Source organism: Takifugu flavidus, unplaced genomic scaffold (assembly GCF_003711565.1).
Source record: "Takifugu flavidus isolate HTHZ2018 unplaced genomic scaffold, ASM371156v2 ctg231, whole genome shotgun sequence".
In the NCBI taxonomy this organism is placed as follows: Eukaryota; Metazoa; Chordata; class Actinopteri; order Tetraodontiformes; family Tetraodontidae; genus Takifugu; species Takifugu flavidus.
This window is the reverse complement of record NW_026621896.1, coordinates 72,879-94,876: the sequence shown is the minus strand read 5'-3', so window position 1 is coordinate 94,876 and position 21,998 is coordinate 72,879. Positions and strand designations below refer to the sequence as shown.

The window sequence follows — 21,998 nt, the reverse complement described above, 5'->3', positions numbered from 1 at the left end:
TAATCAACAATATTCACATTAAGTCTGTAACTATATGACTGTCTGAGGTTTAAGTGTTAAACATCTCCAATAATAAACTCACAACTGCTGCTGTTAATGTGACTAACAGCTGCCACACAAACACATCATCACGCTTTAGTTTTCTTACATTTGGTCTGAACTTCTGAAGTCTATTAGTCCATATTTGGAGTGGTCACTCTTCAGGGACACCCAGCTGGGCACTGTGGACTCTGCTCTGTCCTCGTCCATCCTGAGGAAACATCAGAAATAGTGATGAGACTGTGATGAAGGTAAATAATCTGTAGAGGTTGGAGTTAAATAATCCCAATTCACTGCATTTTTATCAAACAGGAACATTTCTAATCCATTCTTGATAACAACTGAATCAATAAATCAATGATGTCTCTGTATCATTTTCATGTTTTCAGAGTTTAAGCTGCTTTTTTTAACTGTTCCCTGCAGTGAGAAAAAACTGGCACCTTTTCCAGCCCCTCATCCTGCAGCACTGAATGTGCTCTAAAGTTCTTTCCAGAGCAAACGTCTCTGCACTTGCAGCAACATGTTGTAGTCATGGATCCGTGAGGAGAACCGGATACAGGAAACGCCCCCACTTTGATCCCAAAACCCAACTGGTGGCCAACGTGGTCCGGCAACGACGGGGACGCTGGTCCATCGGCCCGACAACACTGGTTTTCCACAGGCCAACATGGTGAAAGGACTGTGCACCGTTTCATTTTAAAGAGCTGATGAATTTCATTTTTCACGATAGTGGAGGCTAATACCCACAAAATGATGTTTTGTATGGTTGTGAAATGTTCTAAGGCAGAGTTATGTGGTTCAGAAAACCTTACTTTAAAGGTGAGCCTTGAGGTCCAATACCAAAGTTTTCAGGGTCGTCTTTGGACCTGTCGCTCTTCATGGACACACAGCTGGACACCACGGACTCTGCTCTCTCTTCCTCTTCCATCACACATTCGCTCATTTTTAAATGTGAGTCTAAACGGTTAAGCAGGAACAGTCTGCTGACACAGAAAAGAAGATTAAAGAACATGATTCTCAGCATGAAGACAAGCAGAGGTCTGTCCAATGACGTATTGTCGGCTCATTCACATCAAAATCTATTATATGATGTCACCCTGTACATCATACAGGCCACATATATATTGGAAAAAAGTTTTGGGACATCTTAAAAGTTTACACCATGTTAAATATAAAATGTTTCTCCTGGGTGTTTCAAAAGGTGCGGTGGCATTAGACGGACGCACACAAATACAAATTAAATCATTTTTTATCTGGTTATGGTTTACAAAAAACCTAAATTCTTTCAAGATGTCAGTTCTCAACATTAAATTCAACAAATAAGATGAGAATGCATTCAAAACTAAACAGAAATACGTCATCACATCATCAAAGTGGGTCAAATGCAGCATCATCTTCTGTCATCTCAGACAGGATTCCAAGAAGAGGATCTTCATTTTCAACAACGCACCTTGACATCTCATCATGGCTCGTCTGTCAGATTACAAGCAGCTTTTTTGATCAGGTGCATCATGTTTCTCACGAACACATGATGGTGCTGGAAAAAACATCTGTAGCCTGACCTAGAGGTCAAAACTCTGCATGGCGTGCACAGCTACTAGTTGCAGCTGGTGGTTGTGGCGGAGGAGATCCCAAACATATCTAGCAAGCTTGTTTTGGAGCAGAGCTTGTCCACCACCTCTGACCCCACTCATCACAGAAGTCCCACCATATCCATGGCCAGGTGTGTTGGCAGCATTGGAGCCAGCCTCAGGAAAAAGGTGTGTCAATATCTCAGAAGTGATGCATCAAGTTGCCACAACCCAACAGAAGTCAAGCAACCCAACATGCTGAATAGAATAGATGACACACAGCAAGGGCAAAAACACCCAATTCTGCTCAGACTAATCTGATCTGACCACATGTACAGGACCAAAAATATGAAAACACCATGGGTTAGGTTTCGTTTTCTTGACTGCTTCATTCAAAACAGAACACATTTCATAAATCCATAATAACAAATTCATATTCCACAAAGACCCAGTTGTTAAAACAATAAAATGGAATGCCTTGATCTCTCCCTCTTTCCATACTCTCCTTTTTAAATAAAGGATTGATTGTCCCCCTGGTGGAGGGACAAAGAGAGGAGGCTAAAACTGTCGCGTTTGTGTCCCTCTTTCCGTGGATTTTTCCACTAACTGCAAATAATATTGTCGACTTATTGTGAGTATTAAAATGTGCTTCCTCAACCTCTAAAATGTTGGCTCAGGGTTAGCGGAAAACGCAGTTAGAGGAAACACGCTACAAAGTTTGATCATCCGTCACAACATTCCCGTCGACCAGCCGCAATGTGCGTCCGAAACACGCGCACGCTCATTGCGCACACGCAGCTTATTAAGCCGCATCTCGCAGCGGAACATTGATTCGAGACGACAGCAGTGAAAGAACCAAATGCTACCTGAATATTAGAGGTTTTCCATCAGGGCTCGGTCACTCAGATGGAGCCCGAAGTTGAGAACTTTCACTTCTTCTTCCTCTACACGTCCCGTGTTTGTGGTTGGATCGCGTCATATCCAGCACAGGCGCCTCTCTTCAGAACAATTTGGTCCACGTTTTAACTGAAATACTGGGAAACAACTGGAGTTCGTCTGACAGATGTTCGTTTTTGGGTGCGGAATCAAACTGGTGTCCTTTTTGATCTATAGGATCCCCTCTGGTTCAAAGTGTCCCTATAGGATATTGACAGTACTGACCTTTTGGGGCTGCACACACCTCTTAATGGTGACGGCACCAACGGAGCTGATCCAGTTGTCATCAGCTGGCCAGTCTGACTCCAGCTCATTAGGGGGAATTTGCTGATCTGGAGGAGAAGCTTTCAAAACTTGACGGGCTGGGGGAAAATGACTGTAATTTTGGAATCAGCGTGCCAATTTTATTTTTAATCAGAATAATTTAGAATAATTTCAACAGGATATTTTCAAATTGTTCCCCAGTGTAACTTCACCTGGAATTGTGGACTCCAGAATATCACCATTAAATCCATTTAATCACTTAATAGCTGTGGAATTTGAGCCGTGAGAAAAATATCTCTCCATCATGATTTCCAGAATTTTTCATCAATATCTGAGATTCTTCGAAAGCTTCGCTGGTGTTGGGTTTTTATTGCTTCTGCTTCATTTTCAGGCGCAGTTCTTTTATTTTTTCAAATCAAATCATCTTCATTTGTAATGTCTGTTGTAGTCAAACTTGGTGCTATGCAGAATCCCAGGGCCTGATCCCTAACAATCAACAGGAAAATCTCCCCTTTAACAGGAAGAAACCTTGAGCAGGACCAGGCTCATATGGGGGGGGGGGGGGGGCTGGGGCCCTCCTGCTGATGGGGGTGGGTAGGGAGAGAGGAGGAGAAGGGGGAGGACAGGTAGAGGAGAGACAAGGCAGACATCATTCAGTTCATTTTAAAACCCACTACATTATATATTCTGAATAGCTGGTGCTGGTAATCGGAAGGATAAAACTATTCTGTAAAAATGTATATTTAGCTTTGTGAAATTGTGTCGTACAGGTCAAATAAGAAACAAGATCAACTGCTGAACCAGTGCAATTTATTTTTAATGTGTTAATCTCCACAAAGAAAGAAAAACCACAAACACAAGTTTATAGTGGTCCAGTAATGCGCTATAGTCATACACCAGTACAGTTAACAATAACTCATGTTTTCCACCTGCTTTTCCATCTTCAGTGGGAATAATCCAGGGCGTTCTGGGCTTGAACAAAGGCATTAAAAGCTGGCTGAATGTCTGAGGTGACTGAAGGACACACTTGGGCTTTTCTCAATAGAGAAGGGGCACGGCACAGTGCAGCAGGTTCTCATCTTTAAATTTACACTATTCATGGGAGATTTATTTGGTCATTTTGCTTCTTTTTATTTCCTATTTCCCCACATTTAATATTTGTTTTTATTAGATTGCAATAAATCCTATAACATTTAACAGACTGATAATTGAAGAGACAATTAAGAGAATGTGTTCCATGCTTCTAAGAGTGGCCGAGGAGCCATTTAGAACTTTATAAAGATGCATTGTGTGATACCAGGAACTAATTTAACTTCAAGGCGAAGCTGCTTCTGCTTTGTCGACCATCGACTGATCTCCTGAAAGTCCACCAGCGCTTTTTAAAAACTGAATTTTTCATCTATGGAGGGAGTAGACGGCAGATGTTTCCACAGATGCTCTTCACCAGTGGTCAGTGAGTGATGCAGCAGATGAGCGGGAGTTGACTGGCTTCAACCAGCTACTGACTCAATGTCTCCAGCCCATAGTGTGGATTCTCTATGAGATCAGACAGCAGCTTCACTCTTGAATCCTGCAGCTGGTTCCGACTCAGGTCCAGTTTTCTGAGATGGGAGGGATTGGACCTCAGCGCCGAGGCCAGAGAGTCACAGCTGATCTCTGATAAACTGCAGCTCCTTAATCTAAATAAAGAAGGGAAACTTTTATAAGGTTATAAGTGAAACCAGTATTCATCTGAAAGGTTAATCAAAGGCATGATCTGTAAATATTTAATTTAGTTACAGGTTAAAAAATGATAGTAATATGTAATTACCACAATTCCAACCTCTCAGGTTTGCACTGTTCCAAAGGAGAATATATATTGTTCTGGCCCTCACTCTTCCCAGGTTCTCCCACCTCTTTCCCTCCCATCTCATCATGGAGATCCATCTCACCTGTGGCTCATCTTTAAAGGCACAACCTGTCTTAGATGACTTCCTGTCTCCCTCACCATCTCCCTCCTCGTTGGCTGGTGTCTACCAGGCACCCTCACCTAGTTTTGTCTAATTTTGGTTACCATCTGTCGGCTTTTTCATTGTCCTTAAATCAATTTATCATGAATAAGTGGTCCCCGTGTGGCCCTCCCTCCTGAAGGAACTGGGCACAACACACACACTCAGAAAGTGTGAGGACCCTCGGATGGAATAATGGACATTTTTGAGAATGGTGTTTACCTCAGAGTTTCCAGTCGGCAGTTTGGAAAGTGGAGAAAACCACAGAGCAGCTTCACTCCTGAATCCTGCAGCTGGTTCCAACTCAGGTCCAGTTCTCTGAGATGGGAGGGATTGGACCTCAGCGCCGAGGCCAGAGAGCCACAGCTGATCTCTGATAAACTGCAGTCAATCAATCTGAAAAATGCAGGATAAGGTTATACGGAGGAGGTCTGCATGTTATCTGCGTCAGTACTAAACCTACGTTAGTTCTTAGTTGGGTCAGACCTGAATTCACGATATTACAAGGAATTTTTTTAATGTGGTGCATCACAGCAGTGTTGAGAACAGCCTCACTTCACCATCTTAGCAGCTGGTATATAGGTAGAAAAATGAAGACTGACCCGAGCGTCTCCAGTTTACAGTTTGGACTCTCCAGTCCAGAACAGAGCCGCTCCACTCCTGAATCCTTCAACGGGTTGTAGCTCAGGTCCAGAACCCTCAGATGGGAGAGGTTGGACTTCAGAGCTGAGGCCACAGAATCACAGCTGGTCTCTGATAAACTGCAGCTACTTAGACTAAAATAACAATTATTTTGAGAGAAGACAAATAAAAATCAACATGTACCAGAGCAAAACACAGCTTACAAGCAACAAACCTCTCGTCCTGCACCGGCTTATCTTCCGTATGTTCCTATTTTGGGTTCTTTCAGGGCGGTTGGACAAGATCTACACCGTATGTAAAGTGTGTGTAGGTCAAAATACCTTCCAAGTTTGTGAGACCACATTTCTCAATAGCACTCAACTCTTGTCAGGAGTTGGGACAAAGCGACCCACTCCTGATAGCTTTTGGGGCGATGCTGCAGCGACCCTGCAATCCCTACACTCTCTGGTGAAACCAAATCAAAGGTTTTAGACACTGCTGGATGCTGGAAGGGTGGCTATAGTCTGGACGCATCGTTCCCCTGACTGCACATTTCTCCAACAATGATTGGCAGCTGGTGTCACTTGTTCTCCAGATGAGAGAAGGAAAGAGAGCCACCCCACAGTGTGTTTGATTGCCCCACTGCAAGCTCAATGCTGCCAGAAAACATTGCAGGAGCATCAATTCCCCTCAGGGCATCAACAAGGACCTCAGGAAAAGGTGCAGCTGCCACCTACTAGAGACAAGCACACTGAGCTGAGATTCAAAGCCCTCTCCTCCCAAGAGAAGAGCTTGTTTGTTGGAGGCTCTTCTGGGCGATACCTGGTGCCACAGCTCCAGCTCAGCCCGTCTCTGGAGCTGAGCTGGAGCTTAGCAAGTTTCATGGTTCTCCACCACTTCCTCTCGCTGAGGACCTTCTCAGCTGGTGGTTTCTGCTCCACCTTCCAAGTTGAGCAGGTGATACTTCTGCATTCCTGCCACCAGTGTCTCTGCAGAAAGACTCTTCTCTACTGTTTTATATTAGATTGTAGAAAATTAGGATTTTTGGTTGATGTCTTAGATGTTGTTGACTAAGAGCAGGTTTTTCTTTAATAACATAGAGAGATTCGATGAGAAGAGCAAATGTATTATTTTATGAGCTACTTCCACTACTATTATATACACATACTTCCATATTGTCTTAGATTGCAAGCTGCATTTATTGCATCGTTCATAGAAAGTCATATTTCTGAGGAGAAAAACTCCAATAAGGTCATTTTCTTTTATGACAATTACAAAAGAAGGAGGCGATGAACAAACAGATTTATATAAAAATGTGTGAAGATGAGAATGACTGCAGGCTTTCGGTACCAAGGTAACAGGGTGCTCACTTCACACTTGGGCTTTTCTCTTTTTTGGGATGGCTTTTCTCAGTAGAGAAGGGGCATGGCACACTGCAGCAGCTTTCTTTTTGGGTTTGCTAGTTTTCCTTCTGATCTTTAAAAGACAGGAAGAACCATTTTTGATTGGTCTGAATGTTTGGGCGGTTTTGTGGCCAGCCTAAAATAAAACAAGACAAATCTACAACTGATACTTCCTTTCTAGTCATTGATGACCATCCTCACATGGGACAGATTTCCACAACCAATTTAATACTGCAAATCTGTCCTGTGTGGTCTTTTTTCTGAGAACTGTAACACTACGTTTATAACAAAGATCAAACATGGAAACATTTATTGTCTAACTAGTTACACCTGGGAAAGTACTGGATCATCTCTGACTGACCTGAGAGTCTCCAGCTCACAGAGAGGATCCTGGAGAGCACCACAGAGCAGCTTCACTCCTGGATACTTCAGCTGGTTCTGACTCAGGTCCAGAACCCTCAGATGGGGGGATTGGACCTCAGCACCGAGGCCAGAGAGCCACAGCTGATCTCTGATAACCTGCAGCCGCTCAGTCTGGATAAGGAATCATGGCAAGAAATGATCTCTTATTGGAGGAAAAGTCATATTACACTTGCTCAAAATCATTATTTCATTTTATTTCATTATTTAATCAGGGCCCTTGGAGTCAGGAGAGCTCTGGCCCCCACTGATGAACTGGGATATTACAGCAACAACACAGTTAAAAAGTATCTATAAAATTGACTTTCAATGGCTCTTTTAAATTCATACTACACTTCTCTTCTCCAAAAGTCAATGGAGTTTATCTTGAAGCCTTTCATTGTTTAGTTGTTATGTCGAAGATAAAAGGAAGCTGACCTGAGAGTCTCCAGCGTACAGTTTAGACTCTCCAGTCCAGAACAGAGCAGCTTCATCCCAGAATCCTCTAGACTGATGTAGCTCAGCTCCAGAACCCTCAGATGGGAGGGATTGGACCTCAGCGCCGAGGCCAGAGAGCCACAGCTGATCTCTGATAAACTGCAGCGCCACAGCCTGGAAAAGGAATAAATGGGGCAAATAAAAACACATTTCTAAATCTGAAAATAAAGAGAAAAGCAGAAAATGTAAAGAAATTTAGAAAAGACCAACAGAGGCCTCCTGACCTGAGCGTCTCCAGTCTGCAGTTTGGATGCATCATTGCAGAAGACAGTAACTTTACTCCGGCATCTGTCAGGTTTTGGTTCTCTCTTAAGCTCAGCTCCCGTAGATGAGAAGGGTTTGACGTCATTGCTGAGGCCACAACTTCCCAATGACTCGTTGAAAGAACACTATCAGACAGTCTGTTGTGTATGAAACAAAAATAGTGAGTCAAACTTTGGGATTTCTCATCAACTTATCTGAGAATCTACCTCAACACAAATGTAGCTCATTTCCTGGAAAAGCTAAATTCAACACCGTAGAGCAACAGTTTGAACGACCATCAGATCTGAAATGCAACTGAATTATTCTCAACATTTGTCTTATTTTAGAACAGCTCATAATTACTCAATATTTAAAATGATTATAGCAAATGGTTTAAAGAAACGTGCATCTTTTTATCTGTCTATCGGCTCTTTGGATATTTTGCATTTCATCCAATTTGTACGATGGTGCGTCAAGTCTTAATTCAGCGATCCGATCGATGACATCAGAGTCTCTGGTTGCATCGATTGCCCTCAGCTTCTGTTCTATCTGCCTGTTTCCCTTCAAATCATTTTCACTGCACCTTTTGTTGCTAGTGATGAAGTTGCCACCTAACGGGTGTGGAAAGGCTCAAACAACTTTGTGGGTCACATAAAGGCTCCAAACGGAACCGCCACAAAGACCTAAAACACCCATTTAAACCAACGAGGCCGGCTGTTTTTACGTTGAACAAATGAAGCAAAATAGTCACGTGTCATTAGTTAAAATGTGTTTTTCTGTCGTTTGAATACGATGTATACAAACAAACAAAAGTTATTTAATGACATGACAGTCATTTCATGATAGTCAGTTAACTTGTGGCTCCTATTATTCCTGCCTTATGTTGCTTTGTCTGGATTGACCTTTGAACTTATATCCAGCCAGTGTTGAACATTTCTGGATGAATTGTTGTTGTTTTTAATTTATGGACGCTGCGATGGAGATAAAGAATTGAAGGAATGACCACTGGAGGGGGTATTGCTACCTGACATGATCCACTCGCTTGATTTAAACGCCGATGTCCGGCACCAAAAATCTTTACTTACTCGGCTTCCTGCAGTTCCTCACAGCTGGAATCAGGCGACGTCGTCCCTCCTCTGAGGTGTTGTACTGCTGCAGGTTCAGCTCATCCAGAACCTCCTCTGACATCTGCAGCAGGTAGGCCAGAGCTGAACAGTGGATCACTGACAGTCTCCTCTTTGATTTCTTCCCTGATTTCAGGAACTCTTGGATCTCCTGATGGACTGACTGATCCTTCATCTCCATCAGACAGTGGAAGATGTTGATGCTTCTGTCTGGGGAGAATTCATCACTGTTCTCCTCCTTCAGGTTGTTGAGGACCTTCTGGATGGTTTCTGGGTGGCTGTCCCTCTGATCCAACAGTCCACCCAAGATCCTCTGATTGGACTCCAGAGAGAGACCATGAAGGAAGCGAACAAACAAGTCCAGGTGGCCATTTTTACTTTCAAGAGATTTCCTTAGTGCTCTCCTGAGGAAGTCATCAAGAGATGTGACTGGATTGTTTTTTGCAAACATCAATGTAAACCTGGAAAAGGGGGTTGGTTCAGAATATTCTAGGAAGTGACTTATAACCGCTGTGTCTTTCCTGGTGTAACGGTGGAACATGTAGACGGCAGCCAGAAACTCCTGAATGCTCAGATGAACAAAGCAGTAGACTGATTTCTGGAAGATCACACTCTCTCTCTTGAAGATCTCTGTACAAACTCCTGAGTACACCGACACCTCGGAGACGTCCAGTCCACATCGCTCCAGGTCTTCTGAGTAGAACATGATGTTTCCTTTCTCCAGATGTTCAAACGCCAGCCGACCCAACTTCAGAAGGAGTTCTTTATCAGCCTCAGTCAGTTCCTCTGGTCTCTGCTTTCCTCCATACTTCTGCTTCTTCCTCTTTATCTGAACCCTCAGGAAGTGTGAGTAGAGGTCAGTCAGGGTTTGGGGCAGCTCTCCTCTCTGGTCTCTGGTCATCATGTCCTCCAGAACTATAGCAGTGATCCAGCAGAAAACTGGGATCAGACACATGATATGGAGGCTCCTGGAGGCCTTGATGTGTGAGATGATTCTCTTGGACAGATCTTCATCACTGAACCTCCTCCTGAAGTACTCCTCCTTCTGGGAGTCAGTGAAGCCTCGTACTTCTGTGATCCTGTCAACACACCAGGGAGGAATCTGATAGGCTGCTGCAGGTCTGGAGGTGATCCAGATGAGAGCTGAGGGAAGCAGGTTCCCCTGGATGAGGTTCACCAGGAGCACGTCAACGGACGATACTTGTGTGACATCAGAGATGACCTGATGGTTGTTGAAACGCAGTGAAAATCTGCTTTCATCCAGGCCATCAAAGATGAACAGAAGTTTCCAGTCAGTCAGATCTTCTGCTCTGATCTTCTGTAATGTTGGATGGAAAACATGAAGCAGTGAGAGAAGACTGTGCTGCTCATCTCTGATCAAGTTCAGCTCCCTGCATGAGAGCGGAAGCACCAGACTGATGTCTTGGTTCTCCAAACCTTCTGCCCAGTCCAGACTGAACTTCTGCACTGAGAAGGTTTTTCCAACGCCGGCGACACCGTTGGTCAGAACCACTCTGATGTGTCTCTGTTGCTCAGATAAGACTTTGAAGATGTCCTGGCACTTGATTGGAGTGTCCTGGATGTTCTTCTGGGAGGTTCTCTCAAGCTGTCTCACCTCATGTTGTGTGTCCACCTCCTCACTTTGTCCCTCAGTGATGTAGAGCTCAGTGTAGATATTGTTCAGCAGGGTTCCACTTCCTGCTTCATGAGTTCCTTCAGTCACATGTTCACATCTTCTCTTCAGACTCATCTTATGACCTTCTATCACCTCCTGCAGATCACTTCCTGAACATAAGTAAACCAATGATTTCCATCTATAATAAATCATCAACACAACTACAAATTCATGACATCACAAATTAAATCTCATATTGAACAGTTTTACTTTGTTTGGGCTTCATTTCACATCTCCAGATCTGCTTCCAGATTGTGAACAAGAGGACTCTCCTGGTGGAGCTGACTGGTCCCAGTTTGATAGGATGTGCTCCCCCCTCTCACTATGAAACACATCTCTATTAGTCCTTTGATTTATAGGATGAAAGAACCTGATCAAGACTCAATATTGTTCCAGCATTTTTGTCTGAATTCATCTTTCAGTTTAAACCTGATTCTTGTTTCTAATCAACAATATTCACATTAAGTCTGTAACTATATGACTGTCTGAGGTTTAAGTGTTAAACATCTCCAATAATAAACTCACAACCTGCTGCTGTTAATGTGACTAACAGCTGCCACACAAACACATCATCACGCTTTAGTTTTCTTACATTTTCTCTGAACTTCTGAAGTTTATTATTTCATCTTTGGACTGGTCACTCTTCAGGGACACACAGCTGGGCACTGTGGACTCTGCTCTGTCCTCGTCCATCCTGAGGAAACATCAGAAATAGTGATGAGACTGTGATGAAGGTAAATAATCTGGAGAGGTTGGAGTTAAATAATCCCAATTCACTGCATTTTTATCAAACAGGAACATTTCTAATCCATTCTGGATAACAACTGAATCAATAAATCAATGATGTCTCTGTATCATTTTCATGTTTTCAGAGTTTAAGCTGCTTTTTTTAACTGTTCCCTGCAGTGAGAAAAGAACTGGCACCTTTTCCAGCCCCTCATCCTGCAGCACTGAATGTGCTCTAAAGTTCTTTCCAGAGCAAACGTCTCTGCACTTGCAGCAACATGTTGTAGTCATGGATCCGTGAGGAGAACCGGATACAGGAAACGCCCCCACTTTGATCCCAAAACCCAACTGGTGGCCAACGGTGGTCCGGCAACGACGGGGACGCTGGTCCATCGGCCCGACAACACTGGTTTTCCACAGGCCAACATGGTGAAAGGACTGTGCACCGTTTCATTTTAAAGAGCTGATGAATTTCATTTTTCACGATAGTGGAGGCTAATACCTACAAAATGATGTTTTGTATGGTTGTGAAATGTTCTAAGCAGCAGAGTTATGTGGTTCAGAAAACCTTACTTTAAAGGTGAGCCTTGAGGTCCAATACCGAAGTTGTAAGGTTCCTCTTTGGACCAGTCGCTCTTCATGGACACACAGCTGGACACTACGGACTCTGCTCTCTCTTCCTCTTCCATCACACATTCGCTCATTTTTAAATGTGAGTCTAAACGGTTAAGCAGGAACAGTCTGCTGACACAGAAAAGAAGATTAAAGAACATGATTCTCAGCATGAAGACAAGCAGAGGTCTGTCCAATGACGTATTGTCGGCTCATTCACATCAAAATCTATTATATGATGTCACCCTGTACATCATACAGGCCACATATATATTGGAAAAAAGTTTTGGGACATCTTAAAAGTTTACACCATGTTAAATATAAAATAGTTGTGGAAAAAATGTTTCTCCTGGGTGTTTCAAAAGGTGCGGTGGCATTAGACGGACGCACACGAATACAAATTAAATCATTTTATATCTGGTTATGGTTTACAAGAAAACCTAAATTCTTTCAAGATGTCAGTTCTCAACATTAAATTCAACAAATACGATGAGAATGCATTCAAAACTAAACAGAAATACGTCATCACATCATCAAAGTGGGTCAAATGCAGCATCATCTTCTGTCATCTCAGACAGGATTCCAAGAAGAGGATCTTCATTTTCAACAACGCACCTTGACATCTCATCATGGCTCGTCTGTCAGATTACAAGCAGCTTTTTTGATCAGGCGCATCATGTTTCTCACGAACACATGATGGTGCTGGAAAAAACATTTGTAGCCTGACCTAGAGGTCAAAACTCTGCATGGCGTGCACAGCTACTAGTTGCAGCTGGTGGTTGTGGCGGAGGAGATCCCAAACATATCTAGCAAGCTTGTTTTGGAGCAGAGCTTGTCCACCACCTCTGACCCCACTCATCACAGAAGTCCCACCATATCCATGGCCAGGTGTGTTGGCAGCATTGGAGCCAGCCTCAGGAAAAAGGTGTGTCAATATCTCAGAAGTGATGATCAAGTTGACACAACCCAACAGAAGTCAAGCAACCCAACATGCTGAATAGAATAGATGACACACAGCAAAGGGCAAAAAACACCCAATTCTGCTCAGACTAATCTGATCTGACCACATGTACAGGACCAAAAATATGAAAACACTATGGGTTTAGGTTTCGTTTTGTTTTCTTGACTGCTTCATTCAAAACAGAACACATTTCATAAATCCATAATAACAAATTCATATTCCACAAAGACCCAGTTGTTAAAACAATCAAATGGAATGCCTTGATCTCTCCCTCTTTCCATACTCTCCTTTTTTAAATAAAGGATTGATTGTCCCCTGGTGGAGGGACAAAGAGAGGAGGCTAAAACTGTCGCGTTTGTGTCCCTCTTTCCGTGGATTTTTCCACTAACTGCAAATAATATTGTGACTTATTGTGAGTATTAAAATGTGCTTCCTCAACCTCTAAAATGTTGGCTCAGGGTTAGCGGAAAACGCAGTTAGAGGAAACACGCTACAAAGTTTGATCATCCGTCACAACATTCCCGTCGACCAGCCGCAATGTGCGTCCGAAACACGCGCACGCTCATTGCGAACACGCAGCTTATTAAGCCGCATCTCGCAGCGGAACATTGATTCGAGACGACAGCAGTGAAAGAACCAAATGCTACCTGAATATTAGAGGTTTTCCATCAGGGCTCGGTCAGTCAAGATGGAGCCCGAAGTTGAGAACTTTCACTTTCGCTTCTTCTGCCTCTACACGTCACGTGTTCGTGGTTGGATCGCGTCATATCCAGCACAAGCGCCTCTCTTCAGAACAATTTGGTCCACGTTTTAACTGAAATACTGGGAAACAACTGGAGTTCGTCTGACAGATGTTCGTTTTTGGGTGCGGAATCAAACTGGGTCAACTTTTTGATCTATAGCATTTTGCATTGTGTAGAATCGGTGTAGAATGTGATTGAAAAATTCACCATCATAAAAATGTTTAAAGAGCATAGCAGTGTCTGTGAGGTTTATGAGCCACACATGCTGCTCTTTTTAGGAGCACAGCCATCTATTAAACTGTAGTTTGTGTCATAGCATAGTTTTATTGACAAATTCTAAATTGCAAGTAGCAGATATGAACAGGGAAATGCTACGTTATCTGCTTATTCTGTTACAAATAATCTGATGAGATAGGTGTGGAGTTAATTCAGTTGGGGATAGACAGATGGAATATTAGTGTTGTTAGTATGATACTTGAGTTCTTTAGATATTGTTTTCAATTCAGGAATCTGCCGCCTTGAGTTGGCTTTTGTTGAAGACAGAAATGTTGACAATAGTGTGGACCAAAGTGGGAAATTCAATTTTATTTAAACACACTCATAAAACATTAAATCTCAAACTGTGTACAGGAGTTAAATATTAAATGTAAAACAATGTACAATAGTGCAACATTACATTTCATAACTACGTACAGTCGTGCAACATGCATTCCTGGCATGTAGTTCATTTTGTCCTTTCCTCCATCCATCTTCGTCTCTCTGCCTCAAAGAAAGGAGTGGCCACAAACTCTTTCCAGGTCCTCTCTCGGGCCATCCCCTTGTCCCCATATAGAGAATAGACTTTGGATGGGCAGTAAATGTGTTTACCTGCCGCTCCAGGGAACCCTGTATGTATCTGTGGGTTGTTTGGTCCCTGTTTTAGAGTCAAATGGCAGAACCTGCAGAGGCGATCAGGTGGCTGGGAGCCGAGTCTCTGTCTCTGAGCTTTTTCCTCCACACGCTTTTTGGTGGCCTCCAGCTCCCTCTGGAAAAACTCTGACGCGGCAAATTGTTCAAAGGGCATTCTGGGGGCAGAGAGTCCCTCAGCAGCATCAGTCTGATGCACCTTCCTTGAGCAGTAGAAGTAGCGAACAGGACCCTGCTGATAGAAAAAGTGGATGGAAGATCCACCCGTCCCATACGGAGACTTGGGCTGTCCACAGGCCAGACAGGGTTTGGTCTGTCTCATCTTCTGCTCTGGTCGCTGCTGCTGCTGCTCCATCTCTAGAATGCCCTGCACAATTTTTTCAATGGAATCCTGCGTCAGAGGCGTGGGCAGGGCAGCTGTGGGAGGAGTGACAACAGCCGTCTCCATGGTGACTACAGGAACGCTGGTTGTTTTGCTCCCCTCTGTCAAGGAGTACCACAGCTGTTGAGTCTCCAGGAGCTTCTCTGGGCTGGTGTTCAGAGAAGAACTGGTGTTCAACAGCTTGGCCAGATGCTTCACATAGCGGGATATGTGAAACCTGGTTGTGGGGCGGAGCAAGCTGTTTGGATCGGCCGCAGACCGATGGACCGTGTCTGCGTAGTCTGGATCCACAAGCCTCAGGATGTCCTTGTCCCCATGATGATACTGCAGCAAACTATCAATAGCGTCTTTCATGGGAAGAGTCCAGCGTGTGTGGTCCAAGACAAACACTCCACCACCAGTCTTCATGGGTCCAGTGCGGGCGCTCCTCGGCGAGGACTTCAGCGGCAGGGGCAAAGCTCCAGAGACGTCTGGAACACAAACAAAGCAATAATGCATCCTTAGTAACTCATATTATCGCCATATGGGCTATTGAGAAAACACATTAATATCCATCCCTTAATAACAGAAAGTGTATATACACTGCATTTTGTGTTTGTCCCAGTCCAGAGGGAGCGGAGGGCAGCCCGGTTCTCTGGACTCCAGCCCAAACCTTTCTCCAGTGTCTCTGTCAGAGAGGTGAACGCAGGGTACTTGTCTTGTCCCGTCACTGCCATGGAAGCAGAGTTCAACTCCCACATTGAGGCAGGGTCAAAGACAGCAGGGAGGACGGCGCTGGGCTTCTTCATGTCTACCGGTCGCTGAAAGTTCCACCGCACAACGCCGGTCATGGCCTGGGCCTGGAACAGTTCAGGGGAGACCTGCGTACCCGTGACCCACTGGGCCTGCTGGAAATGGTAGCCCTCCTGCTGAGATGTACCACGGACAGGGATCCAGACGGGGACTTTGGCACCTTCGCCCGCTACGTGGGTTAGCTGAAGGGTCCCTCCGTCCCTGTCCATTATCCCCTCAGACAGTTCTGGGTCACTGAGGCAACCACGGAGGATGTGAACCCTCTGAACGCGCCACGTCTTCAGCATGGATGGGGTTAGGGTTAGCATGGAGCATTTTTCAGTTTGAATGACGGCAAACAAAGAAGATGGCTGATCTCACCTGTCCATCCAGTGGTAGCCGGCCTTTCCCACCCCAGCGTGGCTGTACCTCTGGGCCATTCCTTGCTACATCGGATGCAGGGACCTTTCTGTCTCAGCCTGAACCATCACCCAGGACACAATGAGCCAGTTCTCATTCATCACTGCGAAACTGGACATGGCTCCAGATGCCAGTGTCACCTTCCTCGCCATCTTCCTCGTGTGGTCCGACCTGAAAACCTGCCCCAACGTGCCCTGGAGGAGCTTGGTCAGAGACGGCTGTTGACGCTTGAACTCATCCAGCAGGCAGTCAGTCAGGTAGAATCCGGACACAGACACCCCACCCCAACCTTCTTGGTCCTCGTATGGCCCGAAAGCACGTGGCCGATCTTCCATCCTCACGTACTGGCCCATGGTTCTCTGTCCGTACGCCCCAGCCTCGGCCTCCCTGACGTTCTGTACGGCGTGCAGATATGGCAGGTGAGCTCGTTCATACTTGAGGTGCATGAGCTCATTCACCTGGTTCGCCATATCGGTCGGTGACTTGCCAGAACGCCGCAGTTCATCCATTACCGACTTGCACGCAGCCTTCTTGTGAGTCAGGAATGCAGGAAAAAGGTTAGTAAAGCGCACAGGCAGCTTCTCCACCCATGGAGGGTTGTCAGGACCAGTTCCTGCGACAGGCCTTGCAGCAGAGTCGCGAGGAAAAGATCAAATACTGGCCACGGACGCTGACGATCACTGGAGGTCTGCCCACGCCTGCAGAGACCACCTGAGGACGAGGACAGCTATGGAGGCACGGCAGGATGTCATTGTTCCTCAACCTGACCATGATGTGGCTCTCTGGCTTCCAAATGAAAAATGGATGGAGCTGAAAAAAGTTGGGGGACGGGAGCTCAGCCACCATGTCCAGTAGCTCCGGCTGAGGAGGAAGACGCCAAAGAGAAATTGCGTTCCCAGGGTTATGCACTGGTCGGGACCCAGGCCACAACCCAAGTTGTTGAAGCTCCGTCCTCATCCACAGCTTTTGATGTTGTGAGCAGATCCACTTGCTCATGTCGTGGTCAGGGACAGGCATGGGAACAGGAGCTATGGGAACTAGGATAAAGTAAAGAAGACAGTTGAACAACATCAAGTTATCATTACTGAACAGACTATTTCAGTGCCCCCGCCCTCACATGATATAAACACACGATACAAGGAAACACACACGCGCCTCGGACACTTGGTTTCATTCCAGAGCTCACACGTCAGATTTTTTCCATGTCAGTGACAAAGAATCGTGTCAATTTGAATCACCCCGGGACACTTTATTATTGTTCAACACCCCACGGAATGGGGGAAATGTACATGGTTTAACATCCCACTCTTTTGGTCTTGGGTAGAGTCCGTCAAAGGAGGCACTCTGCCGTCAGAGGTCTGTGCCGTGCAAGAGTCAGGTCCTGAAAACAAGTGCAGACTTGCTATTAAGAAATTACAGTCACTTCACCTGATGACAACATGGAAAGAACAGTCAGCTGGACATTACAGAGACATCAGGTTGTTCATCAGCCCTAAATAAAAGAAAAGGAAACATACCTGAAGTTGAGTGGGGCTCCTCTACCTTTGTGAGACCCTCTGTCTCTGTCACCAGGAAGGCCAGCTGTGGGGGGAGGGGCACAGGTCTCTTCCTCTTCACACCTGGTGAAGCTGGAACAGCTGCAGGTACGGTCATTTTCAAAAATGAAATGACTTTATTTAAGGCAGCTGCAGTTAGCAGAACACTTGATCGGATGAACAGAATTACAATGTTTTTACCATCAACTAGTGATGCCTGTAGCTCAGCGGTATCTCCAGGTGGGGCTTTGGAGCGTGTGGCAGATGGAACTAAAAAGACAACATTAGTTTAGTCAGTTCACATTCAATGAGTTGCGAAGACGCCGTTATTAGTAGAAATTCAAGCAGCCTTATCGTTACTCCTCCTGCTTTTTAGAATTTTACATCATTAAAATGAAAACAATATAATGGTCTCATTCACACCAATTGAAATGACAATGTTAATCAGCGCTCTGGAGGCCGAGCAGGAGGAGCATTGTGACTCGGTCAACAAACATGCATTCGCGTGTTCGTACCCGTGCATCCAAACTGTTTTCAACGAAGCGTCAAAGAGAACAAAAACAAACACTTACCCTCCTCCTCATAGTCAATATCATTCATCATTGCACGGATCAATTCATAGTCCTCACGACGGTTATTATCACACAACATATGAAGAGTAATATTAAAGGAACTCGGCCGGAACATCAAGAACACAAAAATAATAAGATAAGTTTCAGATTTGGAGAGGAATTCTTCATGGAAAGGAATGGAACTCCAGCTCTGAAACCTATTTTTCAGAAACCTGTTTTGCTCCTGGTGGCACTCTCGGCAGGGCGGCTGCTGCTACTGCATAGCATCTGCACACAGATATGAAAGAAAAAAACAAGAAATCAGATACGGCATGGACTTTGTTTGTCTGACATGAAATAATGTGGTAACGGTGTTATTTACAGCTCTGGACTTGCAGATCAGAGTTATGGATGCTCAGCATCTCCCTTCCATCTCCACGTCCTCCTCCATGGCTGTGTTAAAGACAAAAATACGGCTACAGGTTATTAGTAGAAAAGAAAAAAACCTTTTCCCAAAGTTGAAATTGTCACATGAAGGAATGAGCATACCCAGGGGCTCAGCTGGGGCCTTCATGGGATGCTCAGCAGGTGTGGAAGATGTGGTGGGCTGCTGCCTCTTCAGCAGGTTCTGCTGCAACCTGACATTCGTGTTGTACTGGAACGCAGCGCCTGCCTATGACAAATCAGCATAGCCATCACCTCTGCTGTCCCAGATCTCCTCCACCTGCTCTTGGCTCGGGCACCAAATCCAACCAGCTGGTCGTCTTCAGATGAGGCAGTCACTCCATCCACTCTTCCGCCCTCATAAGTGAGGAGAGCCTGGATTTCTTGGAAACTGAGGGCATAACTCACAAATGACTGGAAGGGTCCTTACTGTGGCTGTCAGCCATACAGAGACCTGCTGCCTCCTCGCTCTGCACGTTCTTGATCAGATACACGGTGTATCCTACGTCATTCTGCAAAAGCCATCTGAATGTTCCTTTATATTTACCAAACTGCAGGACATAGTCTCCCTGCACCTCCATCTTATCTGAGGGATCCCCCTCTTTGTTGGATGACGGCCAAAGCGTTCTGCCGTACGAGGTCCTCCCTCATGGCCGCAGACTTGTCCTGAGGAGTGGAACTCACCCGTTTGGCTTCATCAGATGGCTCCTGGAGGAGAAACCAAGAGGCCCCTTGCGGAACACGACCCGAAGTTTCCCAGGGAAAAAGGCGAATGCTTCTGCATGTTGAGCTGACATAAAGGAAAAATGTCTATTAATTTTCATTTTTTATTAGACACTGATAAAAACAGTTCCACCCATTTTTCAATCACACCTGATAAATGTGATCAAAGGAATATTAGGCCAGTAAAAGATGAAGTGTGGTACCATGTGTAAAGCTCTGTGGTTGTGGGTGTGTGTGTGTGGTGTGTGTGGTGTGTGTGAGTGTGCGCACACATGCAATTATCATGTAGGTGTGAAAGTGTAAGATCAAGGTTGTTGGGGTGTCGATTCAGGAGTTCAGAAGGTCAGTACCTGGTGTGGCTAGTGAGGAAAAGACTGGAAAGTGATGGTGTGGGTGTGTGTGTGTAGGGTGTGTTTGTGTGCGTTCTGTGTGGTGGTGTGTGTGTGAGAGAGAAACATGTTGGGGGGGGGGGCAGGAGGACAGTATCCCCTCTCAAAAGACATTGGAAACAACAAAACACACATTTGATGTAATAAAATGTAATACTACCACTACTAATATTACTACTAATAATAATTAATAATAATAATAATACCGAGATTCAGTGCCACGACAAGTAAATCGGTTACTTGAATATAAAATATGAACAAGTTCATTCATCACTATCGTGTAATTAATTTATGAAAAACTAGCTTGACAAAATATGAGTATATGGTAGCATGACAAATACAGTACATTATAATTTAGGGCCAATTATAAACACGTTCCTTGCTAATTTAGGACAAAATTGACCACAGCCTATACACAATTACGAAAAGTTTCCTCATTAATTTAGTAGGAAATCAAGCCCAAACTTACCTTCAGCGAAGTTACCAAAGAATGAACCAAGAATGGCCGATCCTCCGGAGAGGAGCCGCTCTTCATAGAAACGGCAGAACAGCGCCACGGGATGATAGCGGCCGGAAATATATGCGTCCGTAGTGGTTTAGCACTACCATTGAAAATGAATGGGAGAAAAGGTTAGGGCCGTTTAGCTCCCGGCCATGGCACATTGCTTTTAAGTTGATTTCATTTATCGGAGTTGAATCTTGTTTGATTTTTTTGAAGGCATTCACCTCTCATCCAAGAGCCGTTGTAGGCAGATTTGATGATATGACGCTCATAGGCTATATAGCCTTTTCTTTTTTGGGGAAATGGATTGGAGGCTGCTCCAACATTGAGGTTGGACTGTGGACAAAGCAAAATGGACAACCTCCACCAAAATAAGTGGTTCAAGAAAATAAGTTTGAGTGTATTAACTTCAAAAGGCCATTTCTTGCACCTGCTCTCGCTTACGGCCATACCACCCTGAGAACGCCCGATCTCGTCCGATCTCGGAAGCTAAGCAGGGTCGGGCCTGGTTAGTACTTGGATGGGAGACCGCCTGGGAATACCAGGTGCTGTAAGCTTTTTTGCACTCTTCCACTGGGTCAGCAGAGGCCGCCAGTGTTCCTGATATAATTATCCAGCCAGATGTAATTCACTCTTAAGTACTTCTAACATTGAGATTTAATGTTGCATATGTACATCGTTTGAGATTTAATATTTAAGTGTGTGTGTGTGCTAATGCTAACATCGCTAGCACGGCGATTATTTTTGGAGAAATAAGTGAGGGATGTAGATGGGACACTTATTGTGGAATTAATCCACACGAAACTTTGGCTACACGGTCAAAGCGTCTCAGATTGTTGCTCATAAAATGAGCATTTTGTCACGCTTCTGGTGGGTTCACTTTCTCTTGCGTTCTCGGCAGCATTTAAAGGAAATTTCAAATAAAATGAGCACCTTTCATAATTCTGCGGTACAATGGCTGTGGAGCAAGAACCTTATTAGGGTTCCATATTTCCCACGATTGAGAGGGTTGTTGGTCCTCAGACCTTTCCTGTGCTGTCCCAGGTACGACCCGAGCACGCTGAAATCTCTGATTCTGTGAAACTGTTCCTCCATCATCCCAAGCTTTTGGTAGATCCCCCCCCCCCCCACACCCCCCCCCCCCCACCCCCCCCCCACCCCCCCCAATTGCAAGTGGAATCTTTTGTGAAAAACGCCTCATTCGGTCAGCATCCCAGAGAGTGCGGCTCAACCAGTATTGTCTACAGTGGCTACTTCCTGTGCTGCTCATCCCCAAGCCGCTCAACCCGGCGCTGGTTCAACCAATCCATTTAATGGGCTTCTACCTGCTGAGCTTTCCTGGGAGAGGAAGCCCTGCACAATCTGTGCCTTGGTCTTCCTGGGCTGCCCTCTTCTCCTCTGCGTATAGTAGCTGGGGCAACTGCTTCCTCTACCACTGCCAAGATGCTGCCCTCCCAGACGCAGCCCACAACCCAGTGAGCGTCGGGACTTAGAGGCGGTTCAGATGAACGATCACGGCGAGGAGGGAGGGTGGGGGGGGGGGTTACGGCGTCTGGCAGGACTCGGCCGTGA

At 45.1% G+C, this 21,998-nt stretch overlaps 2 protein-coding genes, 1 long non-coding RNA gene and 1 other non-coding gene across 8 annotated transcripts; 1 reads left to right on the top strand and 3 right to left on the bottom strand.

Annotated features, from left to right (window-relative positions):
- Positions 1-231: 231 nt before the first annotated feature.
- On the bottom strand, positions 232-2,546 carry LOC130519865 (uncharacterized). The gene is made up of 3 exons (XR_008948504.1): positions 2,477-2,546; positions 852-1,019; positions 232-250 (listed from the first exon to the last, which is right to left on the bottom strand). It is a non-coding gene; the product is annotated as an uncharacterized LOC130519865 (long non-coding RNA).
- A 6,511-nt stretch (positions 2,547-9,057) lies between these two features.
- LOC130519860 (protein NLRC3-like) lies at positions 9,058-13,972 on the bottom strand (the record flags this gene model as incomplete). The annotated part of the gene is made up of 5 exons (XM_057023482.1): positions 12,715-13,972; positions 12,061-12,228; positions 11,354-11,455; positions 10,972-11,083; positions 9,058-10,871 (listed from the first exon to the last, which is right to left on the bottom strand). Coding segments are annotated over exons 4-5 (1,830 nt in total), but the record flags the coding sequence as incomplete, so codon positions are not given.
- Positions 13,973-14,373: 401 nt separating this feature from the next.
- On the bottom strand, positions 14,374-18,346 carry LOC130519861 (uncharacterized). Of its 5 annotated transcripts, none has more exons than XM_057023486.1 (3): positions 18,008-18,346; positions 17,800-17,919; positions 14,374-15,561 (listed from the first exon to the last, which is right to left on the bottom strand). In XM_057023486.1, exon 3 carries the CDS (start codon positions 15,497-15,499, stop codon positions 14,528-14,530), a length of 972 nt encoding a protein of 323 aa, XP_056879466.1. In that variant the 5' UTR covers positions 15,500-15,561; positions 17,800-17,919; positions 18,008-18,346; the 3' UTR covers positions 14,374-14,527. The 5 variants fall into 5 exon arrangements, 4 of the variants coding, with proteins under 4 accessions (XP_056879466.1, XP_056879465.1, XP_056879463.1 ...); XM_057023485.1 differs by having other exon boundaries at positions 18,019-18,346; XR_008948500.1 differs by lacking the exon at positions 14,374-15,561 and adding an exon at positions 17,511-17,663 and having other exon boundaries at positions 18,019-18,346.
- A 2,518-nt stretch (positions 18,347-20,864) lies between these two features.
- On the top strand, positions 20,865-20,983 carry LOC130519869 (5S ribosomal RNA). The gene has a single exon (XR_008948507.1). It is a non-coding gene; the product is annotated as a 5S ribosomal RNA (ribosomal RNA).
- Positions 20,984-21,998: the final 1,015 nt, after the last annotated feature.